The sequence below is a fragment of the Callospermophilus lateralis genome, chromosome 17, assembly GCF_048772815.1.
Source record: "Callospermophilus lateralis isolate mCalLat2 chromosome 17, mCalLat2.hap1, whole genome shotgun sequence".
Lineage (NCBI taxonomy): Eukaryota > Metazoa > Chordata > Mammalia > Rodentia > Sciuridae > Callospermophilus > Callospermophilus lateralis.
In genome coordinates this window covers 73,954,200-73,978,004 of record NC_135321.1, presented here as the reverse complement: position 1 = coordinate 73,978,004, position 23,805 = coordinate 73,954,200, and the positions used below count along the sequence as shown (strand labels likewise).

At 42.6% G+C, this 23,805-nt stretch overlaps 1 protein-coding gene across 3 annotated transcripts in view; it reads left to right on the top strand.

Annotated features, from left to right (window-relative positions):
- The window catches only part of LOC143382610 (F-box/WD repeat-containing protein 12-like), a 39,263-nt gene extending 17,773 nt beyond the window's left edge, over window positions 1-21,490 (top strand). The window contains exons 5-10 of one of the 3 annotated variants that reach the window (XM_076836825.1): window positions 2,011-2,220; window positions 16,800-16,958; window positions 18,516-18,726; window positions 19,723-19,901; window positions 19,980-20,107; window positions 21,062-21,490. In XM_076836825.1, coding sequence (XP_076692940.1) covers window positions 2,011-2,220; window positions 16,800-16,958; window positions 18,516-18,726; window positions 19,723-19,901; window positions 19,980-20,107; window positions 21,062-21,188 — 1,014 coding nt within the window. In that variant the 3' untranslated portion in view covers window positions 21,189-21,490. The remainder of the gene's footprint in view (window positions 1-2,010; window positions 2,221-16,799; window positions 16,959-18,515; window positions 18,727-19,722; window positions 19,902-19,979; window positions 20,108-21,061) is intronic. The other 2 variants (XM_076836826.1, XM_076836827.1) reach the window with 2 other exon arrangements.
- The last annotated feature ends 2,315 nt before the right edge of the window (window positions 21,491-23,805 follow it).

Here is a 23,805-nt window from a genome sequence, read left to right as displayed (position 1 = left end):
GAGTCACTGGGATTACAGGCGTGCACCACCATGCCTAGCTCAAAAGATTTGTTTTAAAAACCAATCATGTCCCATTCATGTTTCCCTGGAGGAAAGGGTATTCCCAAAGGAATTATCTGTTGAATTTTGTGGGCAGGTGATTTATCATTTTTTCTCTACACAGGTTTAAATTTCCTGTCCTGAAACAAGTATGTTTTGTTTAGGCCAACAGTTATTGTTTATATTACTTTTTTTTTTTAATTTATAGACAGGGTCTCACTGAGTTGTTTAGCATTTTGCTTTTGCTGAGGCTGGCTTTGAACTCACGATCCTCTTGCCTCAGCCTCCCAAGCTGCTGGGATTACAGACAGGTGCCACCACACCAGGCTATATTACCATAATTATTAATGTACATGATCTTCATGGTTGAATCATGAGGTAACACTGACATTATCATTTTTATCCTCTTCCTCCCCTTTTACTATCCCTGAAGCTAGACATTTTTTTTTTTTTACTTGCTTAATTTTTCTATGTACTTAACAATGTTCAACTCCATATTTTTAACGGGTCATCTGCATTCATTTTTGATGGTTTCCCATGCTATGTTTTATTCTCTTAACCTCTGAAAAATTGTAGGGTTAAACTTCTCTCCTCCTAGAATCACAGTTTTCAGTACCAGCAGAAGCATCCATCTGCCCTGAGGCACCAGAGTCCTCCTGTCTCACAAGTTGGGTCCCCCACTTTGTGAGGCCCTGGAGTTGGAGATTGCAGGCAGGAATTGACCAGCATATTCCTCATTCTGTTTCAGTGGGTGTTGTTTTTCGGTTTAGAAATAGAAAGGGGAGTTACAGTGCTTTTTTCCCTCTTAATACCACAAACGAAAATTTGTAAAAATTCTGTATTTCTGTCAGAATCCCTTGTCCCCAGTCTCTGTTATATTACCTCTTTAGTCAACAGAAGTCAAATGACAGAGGGGAAAGAAAAGCTAATGGAGGAGTTCTAGGGTATCATGATTGGAAAAAAAGTCATGATAAATCATAATGAAGAAGAGAGATCAATAATGACTCAAAATCGGGAAGAAACCTCCGCATGCAGGCCTGGGAAGCCTGGGGCAGCAGTTGGGTAGATCCACTCTGACACCCTGTGTCAGTGCTTTGTGGCAACAGGTTGTCCTGCTTCTCTGTTCCAATTTGCAAAATCCCAGGAGAGACCTTGGAGGACTCGGCTCAGGGCAGGTGTCTGCCTGTGAATCGGTGGACTGGCTGGGGACAGGCCTGGCTGGGGGTAGCCCGTGGCTCACTGCGGGGCACATCCTCGAGAAGGAGGCGGCATTCGGCAGGGCAGCTGCCATCTGTGCAGCATGACCTATTCATATGAGTTTGTCAGTAAAACTGGGCTGCCATGAGACTTGAGTGGGAAAGCACACATGAAAAGTCTTTGTCAGCTGGAGAATTGAAATGTTGTGCTCCATTGTGTACGATGAATTGAAATGCATTCTGCTATCATGTACAGCTAAGTAGAACAAATAAAAGATAAAAATATATATCAAAAAGAATAAAGAAAAGTCTTTGTCAATTGAGAGTGCAGCTGCAGGCAGCCTGTGTGTGTGTGTGTGTGTGTGTGTGGTATGTGTGTGTGGTGTGTCAGTGTTGCCTCTGGCCTCCCTGTCTAGTCTGCACCTTCTTTTTCCTTGAGCTCTGGGTAACTATTTGGAAATGCCTAAAGCATCATGCCATTGTGAAACTCTCCCCTCTTGTGCTCCTAATGGATGCTACCCAGCCTCCAGGAGGTCTAAGTGTCCCTTGTAGGTCCTGCTCTTTGTCCATCTAGGACATGGGTCTCTATTACTGCTCTCCTTGTAGTGCAGTAAGGTGGGTCACATCCTGTGCACCTGTGTGCCTATGTGTACTGTGAAGCCTGGCAGAATAGGCACAGGAAAATGTATGCTGGTTGACTGTATGAAAATAGTAACTGTTTATGAAATAAATGGATGCATATGTCAGTTGTTAATTTTAATTTTGTTGTTGTCAGGGCACGGAGATCTGGTCCAGCCCTCTGCAGCCTGCTCCTCTGATGAATTTGGTGACCTATCCTCAGCTGCAGCTGGTTGCTACTGTGGACAAGCAGGGATTGATCAAAGTGTGGAAAGCAGAGACTGGGTGGGAGGGGGCCTCCTTCTGCCTACCTACCTCCTGCTCTGCAGTGGAGGCCTGTGACCATCCAGAGGGTCCTTTTCTGCTGGTGAGTGACCTGGCTCTTAGGAGCCTTTGCAGGGCCTAGCTGCCTCCCAAGATCTGAGTACTGGCATCATGGCTTCCATGATTGGTGGAGTCTTGAGCCAGACCCTCTCCTTGGCAGACCTATTTGGTAGTACCAGTGATCTAAAATAAGGAGTGAATAGTTAATAGATGAGGATTAAGGAGATGGCAGAAGTCAAAGTGATGAGCCTATCATTTGGGACTCTTTGCCATGGAACCTTAGTCTAGGCAGCCAAGAGATTGAGCAGACCTTTGATAGCATAGGGACAAACGTTGGAGTGTGGGGCCACCATGTATGGACCCTGTGAACCCTCATGGATTAGATAGGATTTGCAAGTGTTACAACCCAAAGGTAAGTGGGATTTAGCACTCTGGTTACTCATTTGGTGTACATGAGAATAATTTCTCGATAATAATAGTGTCCCACAGCTCACATTGTTTCCAAATACAGTGTTCAGTACACACTTAAAACTAGGCACATGAAGAGATGAGGTCACATGAGCTAGAACTGGCACTAGAAACAGCACACAATATAAAGTGAGTCACAGGGCTTCAGACACCTGAAGTTGTTGTTCAGGGAAATAAATATTAACAGAAAACAAAAACTTTCTAAATCTGTTATTTTATTTATCTAAAAAATAAAATGTAACATATTTAGAAAAGAACTAGATTTAATGGAAATTCTAGAAGAATTCATTAACAAAGATTAAGAACCCAGGGGTTGGATATAAAAGCAGGGGACATGCCTGAGTCACACTGACTTCTGGGGGCCCCACCTTCCTCATCTTTAGCTGCACATTCCAGTGTATCATTCACAGCCCTGTTGTGCTAGCGCAATGAGAAGATGGCCCAGGGACCAAAGAAAACTCCTGGGGTTGAGATGTTAGGATGTAAGGTTTACTGAGAAAAGCTTACAAGGAAGATCCAGTGGTGATAAGCTTCTCCAGAAAGTCCAGGGGTGACAGGTTGCACAGCTGCACTTCCATTTCACATAGTGAGTCTGTGCTTCACCAGAAAAGCACACCTACATTCTCCCACGATGCTTTGTTCAGTGACAGCAGCTGGTTCAAGCTCTTTCCATTGCACAGTGCTCAGATCCATGCCAGTGACTGCAGGGATGGGGGTAAACGTTAGGCTGAAGAAGTAGTCATATTATCAGTTTGCTTTGTTCTTTGCATGATCAGCATCTCAATGAGCAGCTATTCTGACATGTGTGCAAGAAAGCAGTTCTTACAGATAACACTGGTTTGCCCTCTTTGTAACATACCATGAGAGAATCAGGGTCTTCTGAGATAGTATTCACGTGGACATTTGGTCCAGGCTTGTTTGCTGTGTCTGTCTGTCTCTCTCTCTGTCTCTGTCTCTCTCTTTCTCTCTTTCTCTCTTTTATTTATATATGACAGCAGAATGCATTACAATTCTTATTATACATATAGAGCACAATTTTTCATATCTCTGGTTGTATACAAAGTATATTCACACCAATTCATGTCTCACACGTGTACTTTGGATAATGATGTCCATCATATTCCACAATCATTTCTAACTCCATGCCCCCCCTTCCCCTCCCACCCCTCTGCCCTATCTGGAATTCATCTATTCCTCCCATGTTCCCCCTCCCTATCCCACTCTGAGTCAGCCTCCTTATATCAGAGAAAAATTAGGCATTTGGTTTTTGGGGATTGGCTAACTTTGCTTAGTATTATATTCTCCAACTCCATCCATTTACCTGCAAATATCATGATTTTATTCTCTTTTATTGTTGAGTAATATTCCATTGTGTATATATGCCACATTTTTTTTTTGTCCTTCATCTATTGAAGGGCATCTAGGTTGGTTCCACAGTTAAGGTATTGTGAATTATGCTGTTTTTAAGTCCTTTGGGTATAGACTGAGGAATGGGATAACTGGGTCAAATGGTAGTACCATTCCCATTTTCCAAGGAATCTCTATACTGCTTTCCATATTGGCTACTTTAATTTGAAGTCCCACCAGCAGTGTATGAGTGTACCTTTTTCCCCACCTCCTCACCAACACTTATTGTTGTTTGTCTTCATAATAGCTGCCATTCTGACTGGAGTGAGATATCTTACAGTAGTTTTGATTTGCATTTCTCTGATTGTTAGAGATGATGAACATTTTTTCATATATTTGTTGATTGATTGAATATCCTCTTCTCAGAAGTGTCTGTTCAGGTCTTAGGCCCATTTGTTGATTGGGTTATTATTTTTTTTTTTGATGTTTAGCTTTTTGAATTCTTTATATACCCTAGAGATTAGTGCTCTACCTGATGTGTGAGGGGTAAAAATTTGCTCCCAAGATGTAGGCTCTCTATTCACCTCACAGATTGTTTCTTTTGCTGAGAAGAAACTTTTTAGTTTGAATCCATCCCATTTATTGATTCTTGGCTTTAATTCTTGTGCTATAGGAGTCTTATTAAGGAAGTTGGGGGCCTAATCCCACATGATGAAGATTAGGGCTACTTTTTCTTCTATCAGACACAGAGTCTCTGATTTAATTCCTAGGTACTTGATCCACTTTTGAGTTTTGTGCATGGGAGAGATACGGGTTTAATTTCATTTTGTTGCATATGGATTTACAGTTTTCCCTGCACCATTTGTTGAAGAGGCTATCTTTCCTCCAGTGTTTGTTTTTGGCATCTTTGTCTAATATAAGATAATTGTAACTTTATGGATTAGTCTCTGTGTCCTCTATACTCCATGGTGTATAAATGCCACATTTTTTTTTATCCATTCATCTATTGAAGGGCATCTGGGTTGGTTCCACAGTCTAGCTATTATGAATTGTGCTGCTATGAACATCGATGTGGCAGTATCCCAGTAGTACGCTCTTTTAAGGTCTTCAGGGAATAGTTCGAGAAGGGCAACAGCTGGGTCAAATGGTGGTTCCATTCCCAGCTTTCCCAGGAATCTCCATACTGCTTTCCAAATTGGCCGCACCAATTTGCAGTCCCACCAGCAATGTACAAGAGTACCCTTTTCCCAACATCCTCGCCAGCACTTGTTGTTGTTTGACTTCAGAATGGCTGCCAATCTTACTGGAGTGAGATGGTATCTTAGGGTGGTTTTGATTTGCATTTCTCTGACTGCTAGAGATGGTGAGCATTTTTTCATGTACTTGTTAATTGATTGTATGTCCTCCTCTGAGAAGTGTCTGGTCAGGTCCTTGGCCCATTTGTTGATTGGGTTATTTGTTATCTTATTGTTTAATTTTTTGAGTTCTTTGTATACTCTGCATATTAGGGCTCTATCTGAAGTGTGAGGAGTAAAAATTTGTTCCCATGAGGTAGGCTCCCTATTTACCTCTCTTATTGTTTCTCTTGCTGAGAAAAAACTTTTTAGTTTAAGTAAGTCCCATTTGTTGATTCTTGTTATTAACTCATGTGCTATGGGTGTCCTATTAAGGAATTTGGAGCCCGACCCAAAGTAGATCGGAGCCAACTTTTTCTTCTATCAGACGCAGAGTCTCTGATTTGATATCAAGCTCCTTGATCTATTTTGAGTTAACTTTTGTGCATGGTGAGAGAAGGGGATTCAGTTTCATTTTGTTGCATATGGATTTCCAGTTTTCCCAGCACCATTTGTTGAAGATGCTATCCTTCCTCCATTGCATGCTTTTAGCCCCTTTGTCAAATATAAGATAGTTGTAACTTTATGGATTAGTCTCTGTGTCCTCTATTCTGTACCATTGGTCCACCCGCCTGTTTTGGTACCAGTATCATGCTGTTTTTGTTACTATTGCTCTGTAGTATAGTTTGAAATCTGGTATCGCTATGCCGCCTGATTCACACTTCCTGCTTAGAGTTGCTTTTGCTATTCTGGGTCTTTTATTTTTCCATATGAATTTCATGATTGCTTTATCTATTTCTACAAGAAATGCCATTGGGATTTTGATTGGCATTGCATTAAACCTATAGAGAACTTTTGGTAATATCGCCATTTTGATGAGGTTAGTTCTGCCTATCCATGAACAGGGTATATTTTTCCATCTTCTAAGATCTTCTTCTTTCTCTCTTTAGGGTTCTGTAGTTTTCATTGTATAAATCTTTCGCCTCTTTTGTTAGGTTGATTCCCAAGTATTTTATTTTTTTTTTGAGGATATTGTGAATGGGGTGTTTTTCCTTATTTCCATTTCAGAAGTTTTGTTGCTGATAAACAGGAATACCTTTGATTTATGCGTGTTGATTTTATATCCTGCCACTTTGCTGAATTCATTTATTAGTTCAAATAGTTTCTTTGTAGACACTTTTGGGTCTTCTAGGTATAGAATCATGTCGTCCTAAAATAGGGATAATTTAAGTTCATCTTTTCCTATTTTTACGTCTTTAATTTCTTTCGTCTGTCTAATTGCTCTGGCCAGTGTTTCGAGAACTATATTGAATAGAAGTGGTGAGAGAGGGCATCCCTGTCTTGTTCCAGATTTTAGAGGGAATGCCTTCAATTTTTCTCCATTCAGAATGATGCTAGCCTGAGGCTTAGCATAGATAGCTTTTACAATGTTGAGGTAACTTCCTGTTATCCCTAGTTTTTCTAATGTTTTGAACATAAAGGGATGCTGTACTTTGTCGAATGCTTTTTCTGCGTCTATCGAGATGATCATATGGTTCTTACCTTTGAGTCTATTGATGTGGTGAATAACATTTATTGATTTCCGTATATTGAACCATCCTTGCATCCCAGGGATGAATCCTACTTGATCATGGTGCACAATTTTTTTGATGTGTTTTTGTATTCAATTCGCCAGAATTTTATTGAGGATTTTTGCATCTAGGTTCATTAGAGATATTGGTCTGTAGTTTTCTTTCATTGAGGTGTCTTTGTCTGGTTTCGGAATCAGGGTGATGTTGGCCTCATAGAATGAATTTGGAAGAGCTCCCTCTTTTTCTGTTTCCTGAAATAACTTGAAAAGTATTGGTATTAATTCTTCTTTAAAGGTTTTGTAAAACTCCGCTGTATACCCATCCGGTCCTGGGCTTTTCTTGGTTGGTAGTCTTTTGATTGCTTCTTCTGTTTCATCCATTGATATTGGTCTGTTCAAATTGTGTGTATCCTCCTGACTCAGTCTGGGCAAATCGTATGACTTAAGAAATTTATCAGTGTCTTCACTATCCTCTATTTTATTGGAATATAGGTTTTCAAAATAATTTCTAATTGTCTTCTGTATTTCTGTAGCATCTGTTGTGATCTTGCCTTTTTCATCCCGTATGTTAGTAATTTGAGTTCTCTCTCTTCTTCTCTTCGTTAGCATGGCTAAGGGTCTGTCGATCTTATTTATTTTTTCGAAGAACCAAGTTTTAGTTTTGTCAATTTTTTCAATAGTTTCTTTTGTTTCAATTTCGTTGATTTCCGCTCTGATTTTAATTATTTCTTGCCTTCTGCTACATTTGCTGTTGTTTTGCTCTTCCTTTTCTAGGGCTTTGAGATGAAGTGTGAGCTCATTTATTTGTTGGTTTTTTCTTTTCTTTTCTTTTTTTTTTTTTTGAGGAATGACCTCCAGGCGATGAATTTCCCTCTTAAAACTGCTTTCATTGTATCCCATAGATTCCGATATGTTGTGTCTGTATTTTCATTTATCTCTAAGAATTTTTTGATTTCCTCCTTTATGTCTTTGATCATTCAGTAACATATTGTTCATTTTCCATGTGATGTAGGATTTTTCCTTACTTCTTTTATCATTGATTTCCAGTTTCATTCCATTATGATCAGATAAAATGCATGGTATTATCTCCACCCCTTTATATTTACTGAGGGTTTCCCTATGGCATAATACATGGTCTATTTTTGAGACGGATCCACGTGCTGCTGAGAAAAAAGTATATCCACTTGATGATGGTTGATATATTCTCTATATGTCAGTTAAGTCTAGGTTATTGATTGTGATATTGAGTTTTATAGTTTCCTTATTCAACTTTTGTTTGGAGGATCTGTCCAATGGTGAGAGAGGTGTGTTGAAGTCACCCATAATTATTGTGTTGTGGTCTATTTGATTCTTGAACTTGAGGAGAATTTGTTTTATGAACGTCGCAGCACCATTATTCGGTGCATAAATATTGATAATTGTTATGTCTTGTTGGTGAATGGTTCCTTTTAACAGTATATAATGTCCTTCCTTATCCCTTTTGATTAACTTAGTCTTGAAGTTGATTTTATTCGATATGAGGATGGCCACCCCTACTTGCTTACGAGGACCGTGTGCATGGTATATTTTTTCCCAACCTTTCACCTTCAGCCTGTGTATGTCTTTTCCAATCAGATGTGTCTCCTGGAGGCAGCATATTGTTGGCTTTGTTTTTTCAATCCATGTTACCAGCCTATGTCGCTTTATTAGAGAGTTTAAGCCATTAACGTTTAGAGTTACTATTGATATATGTTTTTTACTTCCAGCCATGTTTGATTATTTATCTTTTTTTTTTATTTAGTTTGTTTCTCCATGATTAGCTTTCCCCCCCGCCCTCTGTCTTTACCGAGGCACTTCCCACTGATGGTTTTGGTTATTGTTTTTCATTTCTTCCTCGCATAGTGTTTTGCTCAAGACGCTTTGCAATGCTGGTTTTCTGGCTGCAATTTCTTTTAGCTTTTGTTTATCATGAAAGATTTTTATTTCGTTGTTGTCTTACCTGAAGCTTAATTTTGCTGGATACAAAATTCTTGGTTGGCATCCATTGTCTTTCAGTGTTTGAAATATGTTGTTCCAGGATCTTCTTGGTTTCAGCGTCTGTGATGAAAAATCCGTTGTTAACCTTATTGGTTTACCCCTGAATGTAATCTGCCTCCTTTCTCTTGTAGCTTTTAATATTTTCTCTTTGTTCTGTATATTGGATATCTTCATAACAATGTGTCTTGGCATTGGTCTACTTTGATTTTGTATGCTCGATGTCCTGTATGCATCTACAATTTGTATATCCGTTTCCTTTTTTATTTCTGGAAAATTTTCTGTAATTATTTCATTCAGCAGGTTACTCATTCCCTTGGTTTGAATCTCTATACCTTCCTCTATCCCGATGACTCGTAAGTTTTTTTTTTTATGTTACCCCATATCTCTTGGATGTTTTTCTCATGATTTTTTACCAGCCTTTCTGAGTTGGCTAGACTCTTTTCAAGATGATATATTTTGTCTTCATTATCTGACATTCTGGCTTCTACTTGCTCCACTCTGTTAGTGATACTCTCATTTGAGTTTTTAATTTGGTTTATAATTTCCTTCATTTCTAGAATTATTGTTTGATTTTTTTAATCTCTATCTCCTGATAAAGATGCTTTACTCTTCTTTTATTGTTTATGTAATTCATTCTCAATGTGTTCTTTCACTGTTTGAATTTGCTGTCTCGTATCCTCTTTAAGATTCCATTCTGTCTGTCTAAGGTATTCCTTGAGTTCTTTATATGACCATTTTTCTGATGACTCTAGGTCCTCCTGAATATTTAGGCTGTCCGGCATTGTTTGTACTCCTTTTCTTCCTTGCTTTTTCATGCTGCTCGAGTTACTTCTTGTTCTGTTTGACTGCTGAGTTACTGTTTACTCTAATAAATTTATTTGATGCTTGGGAGGAAAGATATTAGAAGGGAAGTGAAGTAGTCACTAAAGAGAATGAGAGTAAGCAGGTAGAATTCAAGGAAGGGGGAATAAGAAAATTGAAAAGAAAAGAAAAGACAAAAGAAAAAAATAGAAAATAAAAAAAGAAAAAATAATAATAAAAAAATGAAAATTAAAATAAAAAAAAATAATAATAAAATTAAAAAGTTTAAAAAATTTAAAAAACAACAACAAAAAAATGAAAATGAAAAAAAAATTAATAAATGCAGTCTTAGAGTTTGATTAACTTCTCTTTCAGTATGTGGAGCTGTGCCCATTGGCCAGGCTTCTCCTCTCAGTAGGCGGGAGCCAATCACTGTGCAGCAGCTCCTCCTCCCCGACTGGGTGGGTCTCCAATCCTGAGTGCCTAGGGCCTTCTCTCGTGTCTAGTCACTTCCCCACTTTTCCTCAAGCCAGGCCCCGCTCACCGGTGACGCTCACCACAATACTGGCTACACGCCAGGTCTGCTGCTCCTGGGAGCCCTATTTTCTTGAACGACTGGGCACACTCTCCCTGTTTGCCATTCCCTCAGACCCTAAGTTTGTGGAGCTTGGGGCTGAGAACCCCTAGCAAATTTGCTTGCCCTCCGGTAGCCACGCCCCCGGTAGCTGGTGCAAGAGACCTCAGTTGTCAGCACTGGTGGGAGCGGTAGCCGGGAGTTCCGCGCCGTGAGTCCCGTGCCACTCCTGATTCCCTCAGTCTGGCTATTGCGCTCACGGGAGAGCTGGGAGGGGCCCTTAAGGTTTCCCGCTGTGTGGAGAGGGATGGCTAGTGGGTTACACACCTGTAGCCACTGGTTTCAACGAAGTTGTCTCCTCCGCCTTGTTCTAGTGACGTCAGTTCTCTGCCATGGTGGTATCCCATGCAAATGGTGACAGTTCGTTCCCTTTGCCGGGTGACCAATGCAACGGGTGGGTCCTGACTGTCTCTCCCAAGCCCCGTTTCAATCCTGTGGCCACTGCCTATGAAGGCTTGGTTGGCTTTTACCTCCGTAAGTTCAGAAGGGCCAACCTGTTGTTTCAGCGGGATCGTTAGTGCTGAGTCACAGCAGTTTGGCTGCAAGAAGCAGGCGAACGGGAGCTTGAATGCAGCTGATCTGGGCTCGGTGTGTGTTCTGAGAGGTCCGGACTGTTTGCCCCAGATCCACGTCAGCTCAGCATTGCCTAGTGATCCTAAGCCAATAGCATTTAGACGGTTTACGACTCCCTATGCCCGCACAGCGGAAGAGGTCAGAGACTTGATCTCTCTGCGCCCGTCGTCATATTGGATCCTCCTTGATTTATGAGTGTTGATTTTATATCCTGCTGCTTTGCTGAATTCATTTACTAGTTCTAGAAGTTTTCTGGTGGAACTTTTTGGGTCTTCTAGGTATAGAATCATATCGTCAGCAAATAGTGCTAATTTGAGTTTTTCGTTTCCTATCTGTATCCCTTTAATTTCTTTTATCTAATTGCTCTGGCCAGTGTTTTAAGAACTATGTTAAATAGAAGTGGTGAAAGAGAGCATCCCTGTCTTGTTCCAGTTTTTAGAGGGAATACTTTCAGTTTTTTTCCATTTAGAATGATGTTGGCCTGGAGCTTAGCACAGACAGCTGTTATGATGTTGAGGTATGTTCCTGTCATCCCTAGTTTTTCTAGTGTTTTGAACATGAATTTTTCTAGTGTTTTTAAAAAATGTTCTTTAGTTATGGATGGATACAATACATTTATTTATTTATCTTTAGTGGTTCTGAGGAGCGAACCCAGGACCACACACATGCGCCCCTCAGGCTTGCTCTTCACTTTTCTTCTAATTTGGCTAGCTTCCTGGGAAAGGGGCATTGTAGGGTCATGGTGTTTAGTATTACTGTGTTTTTTTTGTTGTTGTTGTTGCTGCTGTTTGTTTGTTTAAGAGTGATAGATTCAGTTAAGGGCCAGACTGTAGCACCTCTCCAGTGAGGTCGTCACATGCAGGGTGGCTGTGCCATTCAGAAAACATACGAACACACTTCATGAGTTGCTCAGGAGCCTCTCGGGGAGTCAGTGGTCCTAGAGATTGGGGCCCTCTAAGACCACTGCATCTAGGGAGTGACTGAGCAGAAGGGGAGCTGCATCCTTCTACAGAGGTCACTGTGCTTATGCCTCAGGTCTGACTTTGTCCTGAAGATGCCAGGTATGTTCTTAGCAGGAAGGCTTCTGTGGGTGTTGCTTCCAGGACCCAAGCACAACATGCAACTGGGGACAGAGTCACAGGCTCAGGAACTGTGAGCCTCCACCCCTAGAAGGGCCCCATGTGCAGCCAGCAGTTTTTGTTCTGAGGTATGACAAGTTTTGGTACCAAGGCCAGGGGTAGCATAGGCCATCATGGGTGATCCAGTGTCTGGTAGAGGCCTAGGAGGTGGTTACTAAAGGCTGTGTGGTACAGAAATCCCTGGGGACACTAATGAGATGCTTATAATGTTGCAAAGTGGACAGTTTTTCCTCCCTTTCCCTCCTTTTTTCTTTAATTTTCCTTTCTTTTCTTTTTTTTTTTCCTTTCCTTTCCTTTCTTTTCTTTATACCGGGAATTGAATGCAGGGTATGCTTTGCCACTGAGGTATATCCCCAGTCCTTTTTTAACTTTTGAGATAGGGTCTTACTCAGTTGCTGAGGTTTTCACTAGTCATTGGAACCACATCACCTGTTTATGAACAGTTTCAAGAGCCTTTTTTTATGAAAGTTGTGAATACCACTATAAAGAGGCCCAAAGAAAATTTGTAAATGGGGAATATATGGTCTACAGTGAGACAGTGAGCAACAGCTTGCTGCACGAGAAGCACAATAAGCTAATGTTATGGCACTGAATTTTTGCAAACACAAAGGACTTTGTTGATGCTCAGCAACAAGGAGATAGGATGCAACCTCATCTGTCTTCCTGATTGGCCAGCAGCAGAGGATTTTAAGTGGTAATGTAAGGGGAAATAGAGGGTGGATTCGTTGAAACAGGAAAATTTTGATGAAATAGTACGCAGCACACACTGATCCAGGTGGATCTGTCCTGCATTGTTGCAGGCATCCCTGGTTTTAACCTAGGTCTCTGAGGCTCTGTTCTTATTCCTGTTCTCCCAGGCCCTCAAGATTATTTTCAGTGTGGGCTAGGGATGTTGCTCAGTGATAGAGCATTTTGCCTGGCAAGCATGAGGCCTTGGGTTCGATCCCTAGCACAGCCCAAAAAACAACAATCAAAAACAAAATTATTAAGGTCCTAGGGATCTGTGCCTGTGTCCTGTAAAAGAATTGAATAGCATTTGTTTTGTTTTTTTTTTTTGCAGTACTGGGGATTGAACCCAGGGCCTCACACATGCTAAGCAAACTTTTGTCCACTGAGCTACATTCCTACCTCCTTTGAACAGTTTTTTTTTTTTTTTTTTTTGAGACAGGGTCTTCCTAAGTTGTTGAGGCTGACCTTGAACTTGTGATCCTCTTGCCTCAGCCTCCTGAGTCCCAGGTTATAGGCATGGGCCACTGTGCACAGCTCGAGCAGTTTTTAAGAATAGGAAGTTGCTGTTTTATGACTTAGCCTTAGTAGCACCTCAGAAGATCTAAAAGATATCAAGTTTTTTCCCTTTCACATTGTGGGTGTTGAGGAGGACTGGTGATTTTGTCATAGGCCCATCTCTATTTTGAGTTTTTGTTTCCTTCCCTTGAATTTTCTTATTTCTTCTTTTTTCTTTCATGAATGCTTTGGGGAAGGGGGAGAGCTTCTCTATCCTGGTTATATTTATAAGTGATTTACCCCCAAAGAATCCCAGTTAAGTGTAGGGGATCCCTGTAGCAGTGCTTACCTTATTGGCTTCAGAGGCCCTGAGCCTAAGCTAGGAATGAAGTAGCCCTTATCACATTGGTGACCTGCGGACTGAGTGGAACCCCGAATCTCTTGGCCATTGTGTAGTTGTCTAGCAGGGAGACTATGGTAAAGACAGGTAGGCGAAGCACTGTCACTGCTTTTAAAGAAGTTGATGCCTCTGGGTGACACAGTTGTTATTCCCAGTGTTATGGTTTGGATGTGAAGTGTCCCCCAAAAGTTAGTGTGTGAGACAATGCAAGAAGGCTCAGAGGAGAAATGAGTGGGTTTTGAGAGCCGTAACCCAATCCGTGAATAAATTCTCCTGATGGGATGAACTGAGTGGTGACTGAAGGTGGATAGAGTGTGGCTGAAGGAGGCAGGGGGCATTGAGGGTGTGCCTTTGGGACACATGTTTTATATCTGGCAAGTAGAGTCTCTTTCTCTCTGCTTCCTAATCATCATGTGAGCTGCTTCCCTCCGCCACACTCTTCCCTCCGCCACACTCTTCCCTCCGCCACACTCTTCTCTGGGCCAGCCACACTCTTTTGCTGTGATGTTCTGTTTTACCTCAAGTCCTAAGGAATGGAGTCAGCTGTCTGTGGACTGAAATCTCTGAAACTGTGAGCTCCCAAATAAAAACAATTATAAAAGAGGTCTATTGATCACAGCAGTGAAAAAGTTGACTAAAACATCTAATAACCCAGAACATCAGAATCTTTGTTGGTATGGAGACATTAGGCAGCAACAATAACTCAGGCATTTTATGGGATCCTGGTGAGCCACCTGCTTTCAGGAGTGAGGGCCTAAGCACATCACATGGTGATTGGTCTTTTTTACAACCTGTGGACCCATTTGTTGGTCAGGTTGTTAATCTCCCTGCTGAGTGCTCTGTAGAGAGGGAGCCACAGTCAGGTGGAAACACGGCCTCGCCCTCCTCAGTCTTTGGGATTATAGGCATGGACACTGTGCCCAGCCTGATGAACAGATATTTTTAAAGATTAAGAACAGCATGGTATTGACATTAAATATGAAGACCAGTGGAATAGAGTAGGAGACACCAACACATATAATTATAAGCATCTGGTACTTGACAAAGGTACCAAAAATATATGTTGAAGAAAAGACAGCTTTATTAACAAATGGTGCTGGGAAAACTAGATATCTATATGTAGAAGAATAAAATTATATTCCTGTTTCTCACCCTGCACAAAAGTCAAATCAAAATGCATCCTAGACTTGGAATTAGACCAGAAACCTTGCAACTGCTAAAAGAAAACCTAGGGTCAACATTCCATCATGTGGGAGCAGACACAGCTGCCTCACCAAGACCCCTAAAGCTCAAGAAATAAAACCAAGACTAAGTGGGATGCCTTTGAATCAAAAAGCTCTGCATAGCAAGGGAAATGACTGAGTGAAGAGTGAGCCTACACAATGGGAAGAAGTCTTTGCCAGCTATTCCTCTGACAGGGATTAATGCCCAGAATGTATTAAGAACTCAAAAAATTCAGTGCCAAAGAACAAATAATCTAGTCAACAAATGAGCAAAATAACCAAACAAATTTCTCAAAAGAAGAAATACAAATGGCCAATAAATACACAAAAGAATCTCCAACATCTCTAGCCATATGCAAAATGCAAATCAAAACTACACTAAGATTTCATCTCATTCCAGTGAGAATGGCATTTATCAAGAACACGAATAATAAATCCATGTGAGGGTGTAAGGGAGAAAGTACACTGACACACTGTTGAGACTGCAAATAGTAAACCACTCTGAAAAATGTGGAGATTCCTCAAAAAATTAGGAATGGAACCACCAAATGACCCAGTATCCCAGTTCTTGGTATATATCCAAAAGGTTTAAGTCAGGATACAACAGTGACTCAGCCACATCTATGTTTTTAGCAGCATAATTTACAGTAGCCAAGTTATGGAGTCAATCTAGGTGCCCTTCAATAGATGAATGGATTAGAAAAAAAATGTGGTATATATACACAATGGAGTATATACTCAGCCGGAAAGAGGAATGACACATTGTGGCATTTGCTAGTAAGTGGATGGAACTGGAGATTACGATGCTAAGTGAAATAAGCCAGACCCCAAAAGTCAAAGGTCAGATGTTGTCTCTAATATGCAAAAGCTAATCCAAATAGAGGGGGCACAAAAAAAGAATTGACAGATCAGTGGAGTAGACCAAGAGGAATGAAGGGAAGGTAGGAGGGATAGGACAGGGAACAACAGCAGAATGAATCTGGCTTAACTTCCCCAAGTACACATATGAATATGTCAGAGTGATTCTCATTCTCATGTACATCCACAAAACACTCAAAAAAAAAATCAATTAGTAAAGCGATCAGTGAAGTTGAGAGATGGGAACAAGGGGAGGGAGGAAGGGAGAGAAGGAGGAAGTCTAATAAAATCAAAGGTGGTATTTTATTATATCCAAATTTAAAAATCCATTAAAATATTATAAATTGGATTAAGAGAAATAGCTATTTTATGCAGGGAACTGGAGGAATATAGTTTGAGAGATTTTTGAAAGCTGCATACTCTTTGGTCTAGTGGTTCCAGTTAGGGTCTTTCCCTGTCCCAGCACAGACACATAGTGTCCAGGTGTGTGCAGGAGTATTCTCTGCAGCAGTGATTGTTGAACAGTTTAAATTTCTATCAGGAGGACAGGAAATCAAAAGAAAAGGTCCACTAATGTGGAGATTCCAAGGAGTATTTTCAGTGTAAAACTCAAAGGCCGGTTGCAGCACAGCATGCCATTGTGACCGTGGATGCCTTTGCCAGTGGGTAGAAAGGCATGAAAGGGTCACATGCGAATCCTGCAGGGAGGTGAGCAGAAGCTTTGAAGTCTCTGTTTGAATGTATTCATTTTTGTCTGTGTATTTATTTATTTTTGCCATCCTAGCGATGGAACCCAGGGCTACATGCATGCTTGGCAAGCACTCTACCACTGAGCTACACCCTAGTCCCATGAGTGTATTTGAAAAAATATTCTAAGGTGCAATCTCAAGTAAGTGGCACTTGCACCCTGTGGGGGCAGCAGTTGAACAGTGGTTTCCATTCTGGTGAGGACAGGTCAGACATGATGCTTCCTGCTGGGCTCAGGGCCTGGCCCTCTCACACTCTGCTGGTCTTTTGGTTCCTTATCTGTTGCAGGTGGCTTGTGCTGAAGGGACTCTCTACACACTGACGGTGCCTCAGCTGCAGGTGGTCTCCAAAGTGACTTTGTTTCCCAGTCCCTTTGTGAGCCTCCTCTGCTCTCCTGACCGACAGTGGCTGTTTGCATCTGCACACAATTCAGACCTAGGCCCAAAGGTCAGTGCCTAGGGAACCCTTTCCTTGGGGGAGGCCTCGCCTTGTGAGAGGAAATAGAGGGTCTGGCCTCTGGAGTTGCATCCTATGAGCTCAAGAGCTGCTTTGTGCTTAAGACCAAGCCCCATGGCTGGCAGGAGTGAGCCCTGTTGCTCCCAGGAGCCACATTCTGTCCGCAGGGGGCTCTGTTCCCAGCAGTCACGTCTGCTTCTAGCAGAAGGGACACTTGGAAGTCCCTGGCCCCGGAGAGCCCTGTTTTCTGGCAGCCTTGCTGCCTGTGAGCTAGAAGGAGCCGGCCTTTCTGGGGAGGCAGAAGTGTTCAGATGGAACGGGTTTGGGACCTTAGTGACATACTGGAGGAAAGCGTTCTAGAGCCTTTGGTGGTGAGAATAGTTTCAATGAGAGCATGAGTGAGGGGCATTTGGTGTCTGGAAAAGGAAATGGTGGGCATGTCTTCAGTGCTGCCCTCTTCCTGTGCCATGGTGTCGAGTCCCAGTGACATGCATGCACAAGTGGCTTTCATTTGCCAGGGGATGAAGCACTTTTTTTTTTGTTGTTCAGGGGATCAAACTCAGGGGCACTCTGAGCTATGTCCCTTGCGCTTTTTCTTTTTTGTTTCGAGACGAGGTCTTGCTGAGTGGCTGAGGGTGGTCTCAGACTTGTGATCCTCCTATCTCAGCCTCCTGAGTAGCTGGGATTACAGGCATGGGCCACTGTGCCCAACAAATAAAATACTTTTTGAGTGACAGGGTTTGGACTGGGAAATTAGATCTTAGTGAAATATAGACAGTTGGTTATGGTCTTGTGGAGAAGGAGGACAGAGAGAACAAAAGTTGTTGCAGAGCAAGAAGTAGGTTGGGGAGCCTCAGGACCTAGAAGCCAGGGAGGTAAGTGGTCAGAGAACAGACAGGTGCAAAGAGGGCATGGAGGGAACTACCAGGAACAGGCTGGGGTCTATGGGAGGCCTAAGGAGTCACTGAAGAGAGATGCCAGGGAGACATGTGACATCAGCAAAACATGACAACAGCTGGTCACAAATAGAAATGCCATTTATATGATGGATCTGTCCCACCAACACCAGTCTTAGTGGGAATGGCATATCAGGATGTTTCCAGCAGGGCCAGACATAAGTTGGGATTAACCTGAAACAGCTTAGTCCAGCCAGGTGGCACGCACCTGAAATTCCAGTGGCTCAGGAGGCTGAGACGGGAGAATCGCGAGTTCAAAGCCAGCCTCAGCAAAAGCAAGGCACTAAGCATCCCAGTGAGACTTTGTCTCTAAATAAAATACAAAGTAGGGCTGGGATGTGGCTCAGTGGTTGAGGGCCCCTAACTTCAGTGCCCAGTTTAAAAAAAAAAAAAAAGCTTGGTCCATTCATAGCCTGGAAGGAGGGTATATGGTGGCACAGGCATACAGGCATTGTGGGGTATGCAGACAGCCTGGTGCCCTGGCCAGGCCCATGATGCAGGAGTCAGGCTGGGCATGGGAGGTTTTCTGAGTGCCCAGGGTCTGAGGCCACTCCCTCGTCTACACGGTGACCACTCAGGGGTATTTCCCCAGGTATTCTACACTCAGTCCTTGCTGCACCCATCGGAAGATCAACTTCCTGTTTCTACCACCCTCACTGTCCGGTTGAGTTCCAAAGCCTGCTGGGCCCCTGACGAAGCTGCCAGGCTGATTGTTATGCACAGAAATGGCAATGTCAGGCAGCTGGTTGTCACTACCTTTGAGTTAAAAGCCATGAAATCCAGGGACAGAGTGAGCATTCTGGGTAAGAGTCCCCCATGCTGGCCACGGTCTGCATATCACCAGCATCACAGTGTGGTGTTTCTAGGGCGGGTTTCCGCGTCTCTTACTTGTTCCTCTCTCCCAGGGGTGTAGCCCAGCAGAAGTCACATTGTGATTTTATGTCCTGGTGGGAAGATGGTGCACATGTTGGGCCCCCTTCATGGTCCTGAGATTCAGACACTAATACACGTCCACAGATTCCCCACCCCAAGTGATCTTCCTGCTTCCATTTATTACTACCTTTCTCTTCCTGATTATGTCAAAGCCCCTGCTCTCAGCATCGTGTACAAAGATGAATAAAAGCTAAAATTACTTTTTTCCCCCAAGGAGTTTCTAGTCTAGTAAGAACCGTGACCCTCCCCGCTATCTCCTCTATTTCCTAGGCCCCACATTACTCTGATAGGCCTTGCTTTTGGTTCTTGGCATTTTTTTCCTTTGTATTCTTTTGTTTTCATATACTATGACTAAATTTTGCTCTGAGCTTCCTGTCAGTTGATGAAAAAAGGGAAACAGGATGTATAATATGTGCCTTGTCTGATATAAGGAAACACACAAATTCTTCTTAAGAGGTAATTTTTTTCCTGTAAAAAGGAATGCTATGCAGTATAATGAACTGTATCTTAAAGAGGAGTTTTGGGCAGATGTCATATAGTTGTCCCATGGCCATTTCTTCTTTTCACTCAACTTATTCCCTTCAACTAAGGGAAGAGGTAAAGGGAGCCTTGGTTCCCTGAATGGTTCTATGTACCACATGCTGTCAGTAATTCCCATAAGCATATGGCATTGAGTCCACCCTCTGTGATTGCAATGTTACAATCACTATTCTGTTGCTGATGAACTGGAGATTTAGGGGAGTAAATGCATGGATCAGGGTTGAGTGTGGGTCTAACTGCAAAGCAGTGGAATAAGTGTGCACATCATCTTAAGTGATGTCTCTGATAACTCAGAGAAAGCCAGTCTGTGTTTTTATTCCAAAAAGCACAACAGATGGCCAGTTTCCTCTTGCCAGACGCCATGATGCCTCCTCACCTCATGCAGAGCCATGGCTCTCAGGTGATCCTGCTGACCTCTGGGTCGGAACTGGTTCTCTTCACCATACGTGGTCTGCAGCTTGAGGCCTTCCGGGACCACCAGAAGCCCATCACATCCCTGTGGGTGGTGAGTGCAGCGTGCCCTGCCCCTGCCATGCTCTCCTGCAGGAGCCCACACCGTGGCCTTACTTGACTTCCTCTCAAGGGCCCAGAGCGAGTCATCACCTCTTCCTTCGACCTCTCTCTGCGTGTCTATACGTGGAATAAGAAAAGTAACTTCCCAGCCCTCAAGAGCTGCTATCACTTGCTTGGGGGATCCCACAGATGGGCCAGGTAATTGGCTGTGTTTCTTCGTGCTGCCTGTAAAAATGGGCTATGTGGCCTACAAAGCCATGTTTCTATTTTGTTTTGGAGACGGGGTCTTATTGTGTTGCTCAGGCTGGCCTTGAACTCCAGGGCTCAAGCACTCCTTCTTCCTCATTGTCCAAGTACCTGGGACTACAGGCCTTTGCTATCACACCTGTCTCAAAGAAGGTTTTTAAAGGAAATGTTGGAAAGGGTGTTAACAGGACTTAGTCATGTGCCCATCCTGCCCCTTACTTACTGGACGTGAGACCAGCTTCTTCATGCTCTGCTGCCTTTTCTGTTAAACCAGACTGCTTGCTCTAGGTATATATGTCATCTCTTGTGATGTATATATGTCATCTCCTGTGATGCACAAACAGCCACATGCAGTTGGCATCATCCACAGGTGAGACAGGCTGAGAGATGTGGATGATTTGTTCAAAGTCCCACAGGGATTGCATGGCCAAGCCCAGGTAGGACCTTGACTCTGGCCTTATGAAAACTTGACTGGACCCATGAGCCCTTGTGGTTCAGTCTCCTCCATTCAAGAGAGCAGTAAAAAAAAAAAAAAAAAGGAGTGAGCCTGTCCAGAAATTGATAAAATTAATTCTAAATTCTGGGGAAATGACTCAGATTTGCCCAGATTATATTAGATGCTTCTCTTTAAAAACGTATCTTAGAACAGCTAAAATCACCGTGATTCAGGCTGATACTGTCAGGAGGGTCCAAATGGTATTTCCACTTAAGAGTGTGCCAGTAATTTGCCAGTTGTGACAAATGACTTTAGGCTCAGAGTAAGCAAGAGATAGAAAGAGGGCTGGATGGGGTTGACTGGGTGTGAGAAAGCATAGAAGGCTGAGGTTGATGTTCGTGAAAGAGCTTTTACTGTTTAAATATTGACCCTTTTTCAGATTAACACCTGGCATGCCTTTCTCTTTGCAGAGGATTTAGTCATGTGGAAAGTGACATCATGAGCATTGTGGGTGTGGAAGTCAGAAGCACTGGAACAAGTATTCTGAGATCATATTGCTTCAAAGTTCAGTGTGGCCAAAAAGCTTGCACCGGTTGAAGCTATCTCACTTTGGAAAAGAGCCTGCATGGCATATAAAAACTAATGATGTCATCAGTGTTGGGAAAGGAGAGTCCTTGTCACATGTTTACTGTGTGTCAAGTGCACTGTGCTCTGTGACTTTTAAATCCTGTCATAACAGGCCAATGAAGTAGGTACTATCTTCTTTGTTTTTCAGATAAGGAAAATAAAATACAAAAGGTGAGTAATTAGCCATTATTATCCCCATTTCCAGATACTAAGCAACATGCCCAAGATTTTTCAGATTATTGGTGGCAGACAGGAGTTGAATAAAATTATGAGTGTACCAGAAAGCCCATGATTAAATTACTAGAATTATAAGGGTTTATTTTATCTAAATATACCATGAACTGAGTATTTTTAATTCTAAATTCTGTTTTATGTGCTTTAGACACATTAGTTCTTGCTGTCACATAGATGGATCTGTGGTACCCTGTTATATAACCCTAGAGCTGCCATTTTTTGTTTTGTTTCATTGGTACCTGCTCCAGTTGGTCAGTATGGAAGCCTGGCTGGGTTGGTGGGTGTATCATTCAGAGTTCTTAATTGTAAGCAACAGGAGCAGACACTGAAACCAAACAAGGAATTTATTGGAAGGAAATGGAGTAGTCCACTGGGTCATTGGGAAAGCTGGACAGACAGGATGGGAGACACGTATGTCCTGCTCCAGCAAGTCTGACTTGAACCACCCCTGGGCTCCATTTCCCTCAGGCTCTGTGCTTTGCTACCACTGTTCTTCTTGTCTGTCACTGAATAGGCACTATGGCCACCACAGAAACACTTCCCAGCTGCTCTGTAGTGTGTTCAGAGTGTGAGTGTGAGTGTGCATGTGTGTGTGTGTGTGTTTGTGTTTGTGTGTACGTGCACATGCACACTTGCATAACACCCACTCCACTGAGATAAGGAGGGGGAGAGGAGAGTCTGGCTCCTTCAGGTTCAATAGCAAGTTCTCCCAACCAAGATGTACATGGTGAAAAATTCTCCAAAAATACTTTGTACTTTGCCCAATACAATAATGTCCCATTTCCTATATTAAACCTTTAAAACTTTTTTTTTAACCTAGCATAGCTATAGCAGCTGTATCCTATGACCAAGACTATATGGGGTCATTGTCCAAGGTCTTCTACTGGCTCTTAAAACTGTCAGCGAGGGGTCTTTTCTAGTTCCATCGTAATGCTGTGTAATGTTCTGAGCTCTTGGCCTGAGTTGTAAGGATGACCAGGACTGAGGTATCTTGACAGGCAGCAGTGAGGAGGGGAAGGAAACGAGAAATTGGCTGACGTGAAAATTCCATGACACGGCAAGAAGGGAAAGAGCTGTTGCATTTAGAAGGTCAAAGGGAATTCATGGAACCGAGAACACAGAGTTTGCTAAAGATACAGTGATAGAGGCTGGGAAATTGGTGAGAGATTGGAGATAAGAATGTTGAGTTTATAGGTCCACCTGAGAGGTTTGGGTCCCTGGGCAATGAGGGACACAGGTACAGTTCTATAAGTCCTCAAGGGCAGGAAGTAATTAGACCCATACCCGCCCTCCTTGGGAAAGCCTGCCTGTGTTGGCTCTTACAATACGGTGGTGCATCTGGGTCTGGTGGCCCTACCCAAGAAAGCTTACAGCTCTAGGGATCCCCACCCTCAGGGTGTGTGACTGCTGGGTAAGGGAGATTCATGGGGAACACGGGAAGCTCTGGTATGTAAGGAAATAATAAAGGGAGACACAGAAACAAGGTGCAGAGGCAGGAAAGTGGCTCCTTGTCCAAGCGGCCACCTTTATTTATACCAATAGGTTGCATTAGGTCCTTAGCGCCACAACTATATTATTGTATCAGTATATAAGGTTGCTTATTCTGCAGTTACAGTCGGCAGTTACAACATGCAATGTCGGGTGCTTTGTGCAGCTCTTAAGAAACTTCATTGTCTAAAGTTGCTGTTTAGTGGGCAGATCCAGGAGCACTGGAGCTTGGTGAAACATTGTAGTTATCTAGCAAGCAAATTCCTTTATTCCCAGGAGTTATATGCCCAAGATCAAGGTTGAAACTGATAAAACTCTTAACACGGACTTCCTTGTGAAGAACATTGCTACAGGGGCCAGGCAATTAAGTTTCCCATCAGCCAAGTGTTCTGTGCCTTTGCACAGAAACTTCCTGGCCACCAAGCATGCCACAATGAAAATTCATCAGAGACCCCAATCCCAAACAGAGAACCCTTCACTAGTAACTCTTGTTTATCTTGCTGAAGGTGTGTGTTAAATCTGGCAGATGGGCTTTTACCAGAACAACATGGTCTTTGGGGCATGTTGCCCTAGCCTTGGGAAGAAGCACCTGGAGAATATGCCATATTCTCAAGTTCTCTCAGGTGCAAAATCTGAAAGTTGTTTGTTTCCATAGCACTTAGTAGGCACTGCTGCACTGGGAAGTGTGAGGACCTACAGAAGTCCACAGAAGCATGCACAACTATGAACCTTCTTCATGTCCTATTATTGCAAGTTAGAAATGAGGTAAGGGTGACAAGGATCATCATCATAATTGAGTATTGTCCTGCAGGTGCTAGTACATGTAGGACCTTTAAAAAAATTATAAATTTTTAAAAACATTAGA